Raw genomic sequence first — 13,948 nt, 5'->3', positions numbered from 1 at the left:
ATACTGCTCTGTTTGCAATGTATGTTATTAACTGGCCTGAAGAGATTTTCAGTCAAATACAGACCTAGTGATCACCAAGGGAAACTTGCTTGTGGGTGGCTATGATTTTTATTTTTATGTTTGTTTTAAATTTAGATTACCCAAATTTAGATTACCCAATTATTATTTCCATTGGACCTCTGGAGAACTAGAGATCAGTGGCTACTTCTGCCCATGATCGTGACGCATTAAATTTGTAACATTTAGAAGTGGCGTTCTGTGTATGCGCGCTCTCCTGAGAGATATTCACTTTGAATCAGGTAGTATAAAGCAGAGGGAGCCTCCTTGGAACTGCTATGATAGCCGCTGTCATTTTTATTTCTTTTTTAAAATTTAGAATACCCAATTCATTTATTTCCAATTAAGGGGCAATTTAGTGTGGCCAATCCACCTAACCTGCACATCTTTGGATTGTGAGGGCGAAACCCACACAAACACGGGGAGAATGTGCAAACTAATGTTCTGTATGTTACACATGGACAGTGACCCAGAGCCAGGATCGAACCTGGGACCTCGGTGCCGTGAGACTGCAGTGTTAACCCACTGTGCTGCCATGGCCGCTGTCATTAAACCCTTGAGTCTGTCCAATGCCACCTTTTTTTTTGTTGTTTGGGAAAAAGTAATTGTTAAATATTTTGGGATGTTGTTAGAATCACCTGCCAGGATTCATAACCATAACCTGGGAACTTCCTTGCAAATCCCATTTTCCTGTTGTGAGAGCAATTACATGTGTAAACTGGAATTTATCGCATAGGGTGGCATGGTAGCACATTGATTAGCACAGTTGCTTCACAGCTCCAGGGTCCCAGATTCCATTCCCGGCTTGGGTCACTGTCTGTGTGGAGTCTGCACGTTCTCCCCGTGTCTGCGTGGGTTTCCTTCAGGTGTCCAAAGATGTGCAGGTTAGGTGGATTGGCCATGCTAAATTGCCCTTAATGTCCAAAAGTGGTTACAGGGATAGGGTGGAGTTGAGATATGGGCCTAAGTGGGGTGCTCTTTCCAAGGACCAGTGCAGACTCGATGGGCCGAATGGCCTCCTTCTGCAATGTAAATTCTATGATTCTGTGAAGAGAGGATAGCCAGTCTGGGAGAATTCCAGGCCACAGACTGGAGATGTGTCAGCACAACACAATATTCTTCTCAACATGCCTGTGCTAATTCCACATCAATAGGTGTCTATTTTAAGTGGTTAGCATTGCTGCCTCACGACGCCGAAGTCCCAGGTTTGATCCCGGCTCTGGTTCACTGTCCATGTGGAGTTTGCACATTCCCCCCCCGTGTTTGTGTGGGTTTCACCCACAGAATACAAAGATGTGTAGGGTAGGTGGATTAGCCACGCTAAATTGCCCATTAATTGGAAAAAATGAATTGGGTAATCTAAATTAATTTATTCAAAAAAGTCCCATATTCTTGTTTCCTTGTCCTTTTTAACATGTTTATATAACTACCAGTCAACAGTTTGTCCCTGTTTTTTTTAAGCGAATAAAATATCTCCAGGTAAGTAAAGCACGATAAAACAAAACGAGTTACCAAGCCACATAAAATGATATTTGGGCAGGTGACCATAATATTAGTCAAAGGAGCATCTCAAAGAAAGATAGAGGTGGGAAATTTTAGGTAGGGAATTCCAGACTTGGGTAGTCCAAGGCACACCCAGCAATAAAGGAAATTAAACCAGGGATGCTCAAGGGGCCAGAATCCGATCACTGCAGATATCTCAAACAGTTGTGATGGGCTGGAGGTTACAGATATAGGGAGGAGGCCTTAGTCACTTGGTGAAATGTACTGTTATATTGTGAATCGAGAACTACCAGTTAGCCTAACAGCAGTTGTTGGGGAAAGTGCTGGAATCTATTGTTAAGAAGTCTTATCGATGAACTTAGAAAAGCATAGTAGGATCAGAACAAGGCAACATGGTTTTATTTGACGGTAATTCTGTTTGACAAATGTATTAGTTCTTTGAGGAAGGAATAACTAGTAGGGTAGATAAAGGGAGACCAATGGGTGTAGTATACCTGGATTCCCAAAAAGCATTTGATAAGGTGCTGCGCAAAAGATTAATAGACACGATAAGGGCTCATGGAGTCAGGGTAATATATTAACATGGATAGTCGATTGTTTAACAGATAGAAAGCAGTGTGGATATTATTGGGGCTTTTTAAATTGGACAGGCAGTGAATAGTGGAGTTCTGCAAGAACCATGGCTGGAACCTCAGCTACTTACAATCTACATTAATGAATTTAAAGTTTGCAGATGATACCAAGCTAGGTGGAAAGGTAAGCGGTGGAGGGCACAGAGGCTGCAAAGAGATTTTTTTTTAAAAATTTGTTCATGGGATGTGGGTGACGCAGGCTGGGCCAGCATTTATTGCCCATCCCTAATTGCCCTTGAGGGGGCAGTTATGAGTCATGAGTCAGCCACATGTAGGCCAGATCAGGTAAGGAGGACAGATTTCCTTCCCTAAAGAGTGTGTTCAACTGCTATCCTTGCTGCATACTTTCAAACTCTTACATTTCAAAATTATTTAAATTTGAAGACCTGAAGATGATCTAAAACTTCCATCCCCAAAAGGAGAAAAATGCAGCCACCGAAAAAGAACTGCAAATTAAAAGTTTCCCTTTCCAAAACTATACTATGGTCTGAAGATGTTACAACACTAATCCACTGAGATGGGAGCTTCCAACTCTAGCCCGCCAAACATTTAGGAGCCATTTCCAAACCATCTTGATTCCCAAATGTTGCACAGTGCCCAACTTGAGCACAACTGTGTCAATAACTCCAAAGTACTGTCTTTTACCATGTGGAAAAAAAACGAACTTCACAACGTATTTCAATTTTGAGAAAATTAAAATTTGTTAAGTGCTTTCTCTGCAAGATTTTGTTAATAGAACCATTTAAAATATACTGCCAAAAACTATGGTTGTGCTGATCCAACATATTTCAAGTGATTCCTGGTTCATGACCAGTTATAGTGCATAGTATTTCCAATGATGCAAAGTTGGTTGTACAATTTTATCTTTTAGAGCGGTGGATAACAAGAAATATGAAGTCCTGTCACTGGTGGGTCCTGCCAAAGGCTTTTTTCAGGGAGATTGAGGGAAGGATTACCTTGTTCATATGGGGAGGGAATGTGGCCAGAGTGAGAAGGGTGCTGCTACAGAGGGGAAGGCAGGCAGGGGGCTTGAGTCTCCTGAACCTGATGTACTACTACTGGGCGGCGAATGTGGAGAAGGTGTGGAGCTGGGTCAGAGGGGTTGATTCCCAGTGGGTCAGAACGGAGGAGAGTTTCTGCAGGGGGTCAGGACTGAAAGCACTAGCAACAGCGCTGCTCCCGATAGCTCCGGAGAAATACTCAGAGAGTCGGGTAATAATAGCTTCATTGAAAATCTGGAGGAAGTTTCGCCAACACTTCGGGTTGGGGGCAGGGTCAAGGGAAATGCCGATTCAGGGGAACCACAGATTTGAGCCAGACAAGTGGGATAGAAGTTTTCGGAAATGGGAAGAAAAGGGGATTAAGACGCTAAAAGATTTGTTTCTTAGAGGTCGGTTTGCAGGATTGCATGGAGGCAGATTTTGTATCCTTCGCCTCGTTGATTGCCCGAAGGTGGATCCTGCTGGGATGGAGAGCAGCTGTGCCCTGGTGTGGCGGGGGGACCTATTGGAATACTTGACCCTTGAGAAGGTTAAGTTTGAACTGAGGGGAATGGCGGAGGGGTTCTACAAGTCATGGGCATTATACATTATGCACTTTCAAGAACTGGATAACATCGAATATTAGTTGGGGGGGGGTATGGGGGGAGGGGAGCTGTGTATATTAAGGGTGACTATGGGTAATCCCTGATTCCTTTTTGTCATTTGTTTATGTAAACATGCGGGCTGATGTTTGGGGGTTGTTAGGATGGGATCATTGTTTATGGGGATTGACATATCTGTTGCTGATTATTGTTTATTGTTGGTGGGTGTAAATTCGGGAGAAAATGTGAAAAAGGAGAATAAACATATTTTAAAATATATATATAAAGTCTTTGTCAGAACCCAGAGGGCTGGGCTATATGCTGAGGGTGGCATTGGTCGGAGTAGTTGGGAAGGATTTACAGTGAAACATACCATGCCCAGGCATAGGGTCATATACACTGGGGCGGTGGATTGTATTGGAACACTCAGCTGGAGCATAGAGAACATAGTCAGCTTATGCCATCACCTGAGAACTGCCAGCTCACTGACTGGGATGGTATCTTCAATCTCCAGCGAGTGGCACAAACAAGGACCAGGCCCTCTGATTGATGTACTGGACCAGATTTCAGGTTTACGTCTGTGCACTTAGCACTGTGCAAAAATCCATCCAATGGACAATCAACTAAGAGTCGTGTGCCGATGTGAACGGCCGTGACTAAGTAAGAAAGGAAGCGGCACATCGGGACATTGAGCTTTTACATTTGGAACTTATTCTTACCCAGTCATCCTGATTTGTAATAAGGGGTTCGCTTTTATAGCGAGGCACAACCCACACTCGGGAGGTTGCTAATTTGTGAACGGCTCCAATGAAGGGCCAATTTAGGGAAGAGAAGGGTTTCCTCTTATTCCGCTGGTGTTTGTTGAAGTTAATCCATTGCATATTCAGCATATCTATATGCCATTAATCTTGGATAATTACAGGCAGCCATTCGATCACGGTGACTATTACTGTATTCGGGAAATCCTAAGTAGCCAACAGATATTGAAAACAGAACTTCATAAAACATAATTGATTAAAGATGCAGTATTTCTTTTTCCTGTGCCTACATAGGAAAGAAGAAAAGCAGTGTGCAAAATAAAATTTATTTCATTCCCCAGCACACACCAGTTACAATTTTAACATGTCTGTTAAAGAAAGTGCGCTCCATCTTCCCCAGTAAAGTGAATTCAGTTTCATACCTCAGACTCACAGGGTGCGTCACTGCTTTTTCTTTTTAAGTTAAATGAAATGAAAATCGCTTATTGTCCCGAGTAGGCTTCAATGAAGTTACTGTGAAAAGCCCCTAGTCGCCACATTCCGGTGCCTGTTCGGGGAGGCTGTTACAGGAATCGAACCGTGCTGCTGGCCTGCCCTGGTCTGCTTTCAAAGCCAGCAATTTAGCTCTGTGCTAAACAGCTAATCTAATCAATGATTACATGCATTGATCTGTGTGAATGGAATCACGTTCAAATAGCTTTTGAAATGAATGTACCAACAATGTTGGACTCTTCATTTGAGTGTCTCGGTTTTTAAGAGTGGCAGACGGACGAGCTCATAGGCAGTGTACACAATAATGGATAACGCTTGAGGGGGAAGAAATGAAGGAGGCTTTTGTGGAATTGGAATTTCTACCCCCCCCCCCCCCCCCAAACAAAAGCCACCTTCTGCATTCATTTTCAGAAACTTGCAGCTCTCCTGAATTACTCCTGTTTGTGTTTTGTTTCCTTGACTCTCCATCCTTTAAACTGACTCCCCATCCTTTAAACTTCACCTGATAGCTGTTTTGTTCCTGTTTTCCGTTTTTTAATTTTTGTAGGCTGTTTACCAGAGGCCCTAGAGCTCTGTATAGAGCCAACAGTAGCACTGCTTTGTCCCACCATGGACTCGTAAAAGCAGCTCTCTCCAGCATAATCAGTTGTGAGTTCCTGGCCAGGAGATGCACTGCCTGTGTCTCTGGCCCTCTCTTCCTTACAACAAAACGATCCGCCTTCGGTTCTTCATAGCTCCTTGCCTTGCTTGCTTGCAGCCAGAAAATGCAGGAATCGCTCCTCTGTGATTTTGTGTCGAAAGCCGGGATGAACGTTGGTGTGAAGTCGGTGTACGTGCTGGGTGCATGACCTGATCTCTGCCACCGCTTCTTGTTGGAAGACTGTATCATTCCATTTAAAAACCGGCATTCTCAACTTAAAAGCCGGTCACAGCTGTTGGGCACGTCTCCCATGTTTGGAAATGCTGCGATCGATCACTCCGCGACCTTCCTGACAGCTGCCCGTAATCCACCCGCGGATCACAACCCATTTTCTAGTTGCGAGCAAAACCCTGACTTTGAGCAACAACTGGATCTTCTGTGTTGAGTGGCTCACCGCTTAATTCGTCATTGATAAACTCAACTCACTATGGTGAAATACCCCTCCCCACCACATACACACACACACACACACACACACACACACACTCAGATTGGAGCAACTGCAACAACTCGAAGTGGAGATCAGTTCACTTGCCCCTACCACTGGTTTCAGTAGCCAACCCCTCTATCACCAGCACTGGCTGAGTATTAACTATTTACAGGATGCACTGCAGTAACTCTCTAACACTATTTTGAGAGCACCCTCCCCCTCCTCTGAATTACTACTAAGTCAGGGGCCGCAATGTTTTATTAACACAACTGCCTTCATATTGTGCACAAATGCACACTCATTCCAGACTTGGATATACATTGCAATTGCTACAATATCACTGGGTCAAAGTGCTGGGGTTCCTATCTAAAACCATTGTCACCAGGATTCCAATTATTCAAATAGAAAGGTCACCTTCTCGGAGTAACTGAGGTGGGTAATAAAATATAAATTTCCTTGTGTTGCGTATCCTCAGAACAGCCACAGAATTCCATTTTAAATGGACAATAGAAACTCAGTTACAGCTTAAAGGTTTACAGCTGAATGTTTGGAACAAGATAGCAGATCAATTGGAGGTCAGCTACTGTTTTTCTAGATTCTCTCTCCCACATATTCATTGTTGTTTAACTGAATGTCCTTGGTTGAGGGTTCCTGTGTATTTGCTTTGCAAAAACAAATGATTACAAAGTGAAATTGTGACTAGAAGTACAAGTTGAAGGTTCAAAAAACTGAATTAACTTCTCCTGACATTTTACTAATCTTGTGTGGATTATCATGACGCATTGTCGGTAAAGGTTGCATTTTAATTCTGATATTAAAATGTATAGCCTAGTCCTCCTGTTTAAATACACACCAATATACTCACTTAGTGCTAGGGGCTTGGATGGGGCAGAGTTTGTGAGGAGCATCCAGGAGGGCTTCTTGAAACAATATGTAGATAGTCCAACTAGGAAAGGAAACTACTGGACCTAGTATTGGGGAATGAGCCTGGCCAGGTGGTTGAATATTCATTATGGGAGCATTTTGGGAACAGTGACCATAATTCCATAAGTTTTACAGTACTGTTGGATAGGATAAAGGTAAGAGTAGTCCTCGAGTGAAGATGCTAATTTGGGGGAAGGCTAATTATAGCAATATTGGACAGAAATGTTTGAAGGTAAATTAACAACTGGCATGTGGGAGGCTTTCAAATGTCAGTTGATAGGAATTCAGGACCGGCATGCACCTGTGAGGAAGAAGGATAAGTATGGCAAGTTTCTGGATCTTGGATTATGAGGGATATTGTGAGCCAGTCCAAAAGAAAAAGGAAGCATTTGTAAGGGCTAGCAGGCTGGAAACAGACTAAGCCCGTGAGGAATATAAGGAAAGTAGGAAGCAACTTAAGCAAGGAGTCAGGAGGGCTAAAAGGGGTCAAGAAAATTCATTAGAAGCAGGTTTAAGGAAAATGTCAAGACTTTCAAGAAATGTATACAAGGAGCAAGAGAGTAGCCAGGGAAAGGTTTGGCCCACTCAAGGACAGGGGGGAGAATCTCTGCGTGGAGCCAGAGGAAATGCTAAATGAGTACTTTGCATCAGTAGAGTCTGGGGAAGGGTGTGTAAATAGTCTTGGTCACATTGAGATCAAAAAGGTGTTGGACTTCTGGAAAAACATTGAGGTAGATAAGTCCCAAGGGCCTAATGGAATCTACCCCAGAATACTGAGGGAGGCAAGGGAGGAAATTGCTGGGGCCTTAAAATAAATCATTTTAACCTCACTGGCAACAGAGGACCCTTTTGTTGTTCCTTTGTTTAAGAAGGGTAGCAAGGATGATCCAGGAAATTACAGGCCAGTGAGCCTTATGTCAGTGGTAGGGAAATTATGGGAAAGGATTCTGCGAGACAGGATTCACTTCCATTCGGAAGCAAGTAGACGTTTTAGCGAGAGGCAGCATGGTTTTGTGAAGCATAGGTCACGTCTCACTAATTTGATTGAGTTTTTCGAGGAAGTGATGAAGATGATTGATGGTAGGATTATGAATGTTGTCTTCATGGACTTTGAGGCCTTTGACAAGGTCCCTCATGGCTGACTGGGACAGAAGGCAAAGTCACATGGGATCGGAAGTGAGCTGGCAAGATGGACACACAACTGTCTCGGTCAAAGAAGACAGAGAGTGTCTTCAGTGGAAGGGTGTGTTTCGTTTCTGAATAGAGGGCTGTGACTAGTGGTGTTCCACAGGGATCAGTGCTGGGACCTTTGCTATTTGTAGTATATATAAATGATTTAGAGGAAAATGTAACTGGTTTGATTAGTAAGTTTGCAAACGACACAAAGGTTGGTGGAATTGCGGATAATGATGAGGACTGTCAGAGGATGCAGCAGGATATAGATCAGTTGGAGATTTGGGCGGTGGGGTGGCAGACGGAGTTTAATCTGGACAAATATGAGGTAGTGCATTTTGCAAGGTCTAATACAGATGGGAAATATACAATAAATGGCAGATCCCTTAAGAGTATCGACAGGCAGAGGGATCTGGTTGTACAAGTCCACAGGTCACTGAAAGTGACAACGCAGGTGGTGAAGGTAGTCAAGAAGGCACACGGCATGCTTGCCTTCATCAGCTGGGAAATTGAGTATAAAAATTGGCAAGTCATGCTACATCTGTAAAGAACCTTAGTTAAGCCACACTTGGAATATCGATTCAATTCTGCTCACCACTACCAGAAGAAGGTGGAGGCTTTGGATAGGGTACAGAAGAGGTTTACCAGGATGCTGGCTGTTGTGGAGGGCATATGAGGAGAGGTTGGATAAACTTGGTTTGTTCTCACTGGAACAACGGAAGTTGAGCGGTGACCTGATGGAAGTCTATAAAATTATGAGGGACATGGACAGGGTGGATAGTCTGAAGCTTTTTCCCAGGATGGAAGAGTCAATTGAAATGAAATGAAAATCGCTTATTGTCACAAGTAGGCTTCAAATGAAGTTACTGTGAAAAGCCCCTAGTCACCACATACCGCCGCCTGTTCGGGGAAGCTGGAACGGGAATTAAACTGTGCTGCCGGCCTGCCTTGGTCTGCTTTCAAAGCCAGCTATTTAGTCCTGTGCTAAAATTACTGGGGGACATAGGTTTAAGGTGCATGGGGGAAAGTACAGAGGAGATGTGCGAGGGAAGTTTTTTTACACAGAGGGTAGTGGATGCTTGGAACTTTCTGCCGGAGGAGGTGGTGGAAGCAGGTACGAGAGTGGTGTTTAAGAGGTGTCTTGACAAATAAAGGAATAGGATGCGAATACAGGGATACGGACCCCGGAAATGTAGAAGATTTTAGGTTAGACGGGCAGCATGGTCGGCGTGGGCTTGGGAGGACTGAAGGGCCTGTGTTGTACTTTTCTTTATTCTTTTGTTCTATACTTGTGTGCCACTGTATATGTTACTGTGATTGTCAGTTTCATTATTTTCGGACATTTCATTTTGAATAGATCATTTTCAAATAAAATGTCAAAAATCTGGAAGTTTTCAAGGTAACTTGAACAAATTTATTTTCAGTTATATCGTGTCTAGTTATGATTACAAATGTTGTTGAATTAATTTAAACATACATTTGCATGTGTGCTTTTAGGAACAAAACATCGATTTCTTTTTGCTATATTGAACTGCTGAGTTTATATCAAATATATATCTTCAATCATCAAAAATAAATCAGAAGCACAACACAACTCAAAATCCACAAGACCAGTAATAATCTTTATTACTGTCACAGGTAGGCTTGCATTAACACTGCAATGAAGTTACTGTGAAAATCCACTAGTCGCTACATTCCGGCGCCTGTTCGGGTACACTGAGGTAGAATTCAGAATATCCAATTCACTTAACAGCACGTCTTTCAGGACTTGTGGGAGGAAACCGGAGCACCAGGAGGAAATCCACGCAGACACGGGGAGAACGTGCAGATTCTGCACAGACAGTGACCCAAGCTGGGAATCGAACCTGGGACCCTGGTGCTGTGAAGCAACAGTGCTAACCACTGTGCTACCGTGCCGGCCAGTAGAGCATCTATTGAATGGTTTTATTGACTCTGACTCTGGGAGAGATAATACAATAATTGCTGCCTCGCAGCACCAGGGACCCGGGTTCAATTCCGCCCTTGGTCACTGTCTGTGTGGAGTTTACATGTTCACCCCGTGTCTATGTGGGTTCCCTCCCACTGTCCAAAGATGTGCAGGTTAGTTGGATTGGCCGTGCTAAATTGCCCCTTAGTGTTCAAAGATGTGCAAATTAGGTGGGGTTTAGGGACAGGATAGAGGAGTGGGTCTAGGTAGGATGCTCTTTCGGAGGGTTGGCGCAGACTCTACGGGCTGAATGGCCTCCTTCTGTACTGTAGGGATTCTATGACTCTATAATAACATTATTCAGTAATGGTACAGTGCACATTATGAAAACTTAGAAAATGGCCGTGGCAGACTAATTCCTGCGTGTCTTGCTTTTTTCTCACGGTTATAAGAAATGAGAAAAGTTAAAATAGAAACCTAAGTAAAGCTAAAACGATGATAGAATATTCCAAACAAAATTTACCGACATATCAAGTTCTTTATAATTATCTTCATTCAGGGCCAGCACGCTGGCACAGCGGTTAGCACTTCTGCCACATGGCACCAAGGACCAGGGTTCAATCCCAACCTTGGGGCACTGTCCGTGTAGAGTTTGCACATTCTCCCAGTGTCTGTGGAGGTCTCACTTCCACAACCCAAAGATGTGCATGGTAGGAGGATTGGCCATGCTAAATTGCCCCTTAATTGGAAAAAAGAATTGGGTACCTTAAATCAGCAAACTACCCCACCCGCCCACCCTTTATAAATGCAAGTTGTTCTGAGAGTTGAACAGACAGAGAAATTCAACAGTACCCTGTATGATGTGCCATCATTAACTAAGGGAGAATTGTGTTGATTTGCTGCAATATTGGATTGTCCACAGAAAATAACATTTTCTCTCTCTTTCAGCTACAAAGGATGGCAAAAAAAGAAATGGTAAAACCACTCTTGGGAAATGATTGTGAAATTCATCAATATGACCTTCAGAAAATAGATGTTGGCATTCTGGGAACCGGAGATTTTGCCCGCTCTTTGGCTTCACGGCTGGTCTCTTCTGGCTATGGTGTGATTATAGGAAGTCGGCACCCTGAACGTGCTGCAGCTTTGTTTCCCACTGTGAATGAGGTTATTGGTCAACGAGAAGCTATAGGCAAGGTCAACATCGTCTTTGTAGCCATGTACCGTGAACATTACAGCACATTGAGTGAACTAAGAGATGTGCTGACTGGGAAGATTTTGGTGGATGTCAGTAACAACGTGCAAGTAAATGTGCATGAAGAATCAAATGCTGAACATCTTGCCTCTCTGTTCCCAGAATGCACAGTTGTGAAAGCATTTAATGTAATCTCGGCCTGGGCTTTACAGTTTGGTGCAAGAGATGGAGATAAACAGGTGCGTATCACAGAAACAAAATGATGCAAAATCATTCCTTTGTTGTGATTATGATGGAGTTGACATTTAATTAATCAAAGACATCGATGGTACCTCGAGCTGTTTTTCTACTGGTGGAATGTCAGAGAGAGGGAGGTAAAAGCTTAAATCTTTCCATAAATTTAATGTATATTGGGGCATCTCCCATTTCCTTTCCTGGGCGCAGTTAAGACAGGTGGAAAGTAATTTCTTAATGTCAATTGCAAAGCATGAGAACAAACCGGAATTATCTAATTAAAAATTTGAAAATATTCCTCCTCCTCCTCAGAAAGAGTAGTTTGGCTTTGCCGCCTTCCCACTGAGGTTGTGTACAGTTTTTCAGTGCCTTAACATCGGCAAGACCAAGCATTTAATTCCTTTTTGCTGCTTGGCTTAACACATTTTAGACTCGGCGTATAAGCTTTTGGAAAGGATTTTGAAGTTTCAAAGTTGGACTTCTATGCTGAAAGCACCGTGTATTTATGGTGCTGATTATGGTCATGTCTACAATTTACCTCCCAGAAGAGATCTACAGTTTCAGATCCCAAGCATCATGAATTTACTTGAATGTTGATTTAAAGCAGTTTCTACTTTGTACTGAAACAAAATTAGAAATCTCGAATTGGGACATGATCTCACTGTGGAGTAAACAGTGCACAGGTATGAAACTCCTTTGAGTGTAAACATTGTTACAAAATTGAAAAGGTGATTGAGGAATATGTAGGTTTCAAATGTACGAGTGAGGTGTCGAAGGCAGTTGTCTTGGAGGCTCTAAAGGCAGTGGTGAGGGGTGAGGTGATTTCGTTTAAGGCCAGGGTGGACAAAGAGGAGAGGTTGGAGCGACAGAGGGTAATAGATGAGATATTAGAGGTAGATAGGAGTAATGCAGAAGATGGGGACCCAGCGAAGTTGGAAAAGAGGAAGGAACTACAGGCGAGCTTTGACCGACTATCTACCAGGAAGGCGGTGTGCCAACTGAGACGTGCAAGGGGTGCAGTTTACGAGCATGGAGATAAGTATGTTAGCAGGTCAGCTCCGGAGGGAGGCAGCGGCAAGGGAAATTCTTCAGGTGAGGGATGGGGCAAGGAAGTTGGTTGATCTGATTAACAAGGTCTTTGAGGAATTTTATGAGGGGTTGTACAGGGCAGAGCCACCCAGGGCAGATCGTGAGATGCCGGAATTTCTACATGGGTTGGAGTACCCGAGGTTAGGGGAGGGGGACAGGGCTACATTAGAAGGACCGATAGTGGAGCAGGAGATAAAGGATGCGATTGGGAGGATGTAGTTGGGGAAGGTGGCAGGGCCAGATGGGTTTCCGGTGGAATATTATAAAAAATTCAACGATATGCTGGCACCTCTGTTGGTGGGGATGTTTGAACAGGTGATAGGGAAGGGGGTGTTGCCACAAACCTTGGGGCAGGCATCGATTTCCCTGTTGCTAGAAAATGATAAGGATCCAAAGGAGTGAGAGTCATATTGGCCCATATTACTTCTGAATGTGGACGCAAAAGTATTGGCGAAGGTACTGGCGGGTAGGCTGGAGGATTGCCTCCCGAAGGTGATAGGTGAAGATCAGACGGGGTTCGTGAGAGGGAGGCAGCTCTTTTCACATGTTAGAAGGGTATTGAACACCGTTATGGCACCGGCAGATGGGAAGGAAATAGAGGTGGTTGTGGCATTGGACGCTGAGAAGGCGTTTGATCGGGTAGAATGGGTGTACTTGATGGCAGTTCTGGAGCGGTTTGGGATTGGACCAAGATTTGTAAACTGGGTAAAGCTACTGTATAAGGAGCCGAGGGCGAGTGTCTGCACAAATAAAATCAGCTCGAGATACTTTTCTCCACCGTGGGACTAGCCAGGGATGTCCTATGGTCCCCTGCTGTTTGCTCTCGCGATTGAGCCGTTGGCCATCGCATTAAGAAGCTCGGGGGTATGGAAAGGAATAGTGCGGGAGGGGATAGAGCATAGGGTTTCCTTGTATGCCGATGACTTGCTGTTATACGTGTCGGAACAGAGTGTGTCGATAGGGGGAATATCGGAGCTGATTCGAGTGTTTGGGTCTTTCTCGGGGTACAAACTAAATCTCGACAAGAGTGAGTATTTTGTGGTGTCTGGGCAGCTGCCATTCCGTAGGGCAGGGGCTCTCTTTAGGTACCTGGGGGTGCAGGTTTCCCGGGAGCGGGGGGGGCTCCGCAGGTACAACATTTCTAGTTTGGTGGGGAGAGTGAAAGCTGATCTGGCAAGGTGGGATGGTCTCCCTCTGTCACTGGCGGGTCGGGTACAGGCGGTTAAAATCAACATGTTGCCGTGATTTCTGTTTA

The 13,948-nt window shown here is 44.0% G+C and overlaps 1 protein-coding gene across 4 annotated transcripts in view; it reads left to right on the top strand.

Annotated features, from left to right (window-relative positions):
• Nucleotides 1-13,948, top strand: part of steap3 (STEAP family member 3, metalloreductase) — a 54,964-nt gene that overhangs the window by 26,655 nt on the left and 14,361 nt on the right. For 2 of the 4 annotated variants that reach the window (XM_038789832.1, XM_038789831.1), the window contains 2 exons: nt 9,749-9,889; nt 11,127-11,609. In XM_038789832.1, coding sequence (XP_038645760.1) covers nt 11,136-11,609 — 474 coding nt within the window. In that variant the 5' untranslated portion in view covers nt 9,749-9,889; nt 11,127-11,135. The remainder of the gene's footprint in view (nt 1-9,748; nt 9,890-11,126; nt 11,610-13,948) is intronic. The other 2 variants (XM_038789830.1, XM_038789829.1) reach the window with 1 other exon arrangement.

This window comes from Scyliorhinus canicula, chromosome 2 (assembly GCF_902713615.1).
Source record: "Scyliorhinus canicula chromosome 2, sScyCan1.1, whole genome shotgun sequence".
NCBI lineage: Eukaryota > Metazoa > Chordata > Chondrichthyes > Carcharhiniformes > Scyliorhinidae > Scyliorhinus > Scyliorhinus canicula.
The sequence above is the reverse complement of the archived record's forward strand: the minus strand, read 5'-3'. Positions and strand labels throughout refer to the sequence as shown.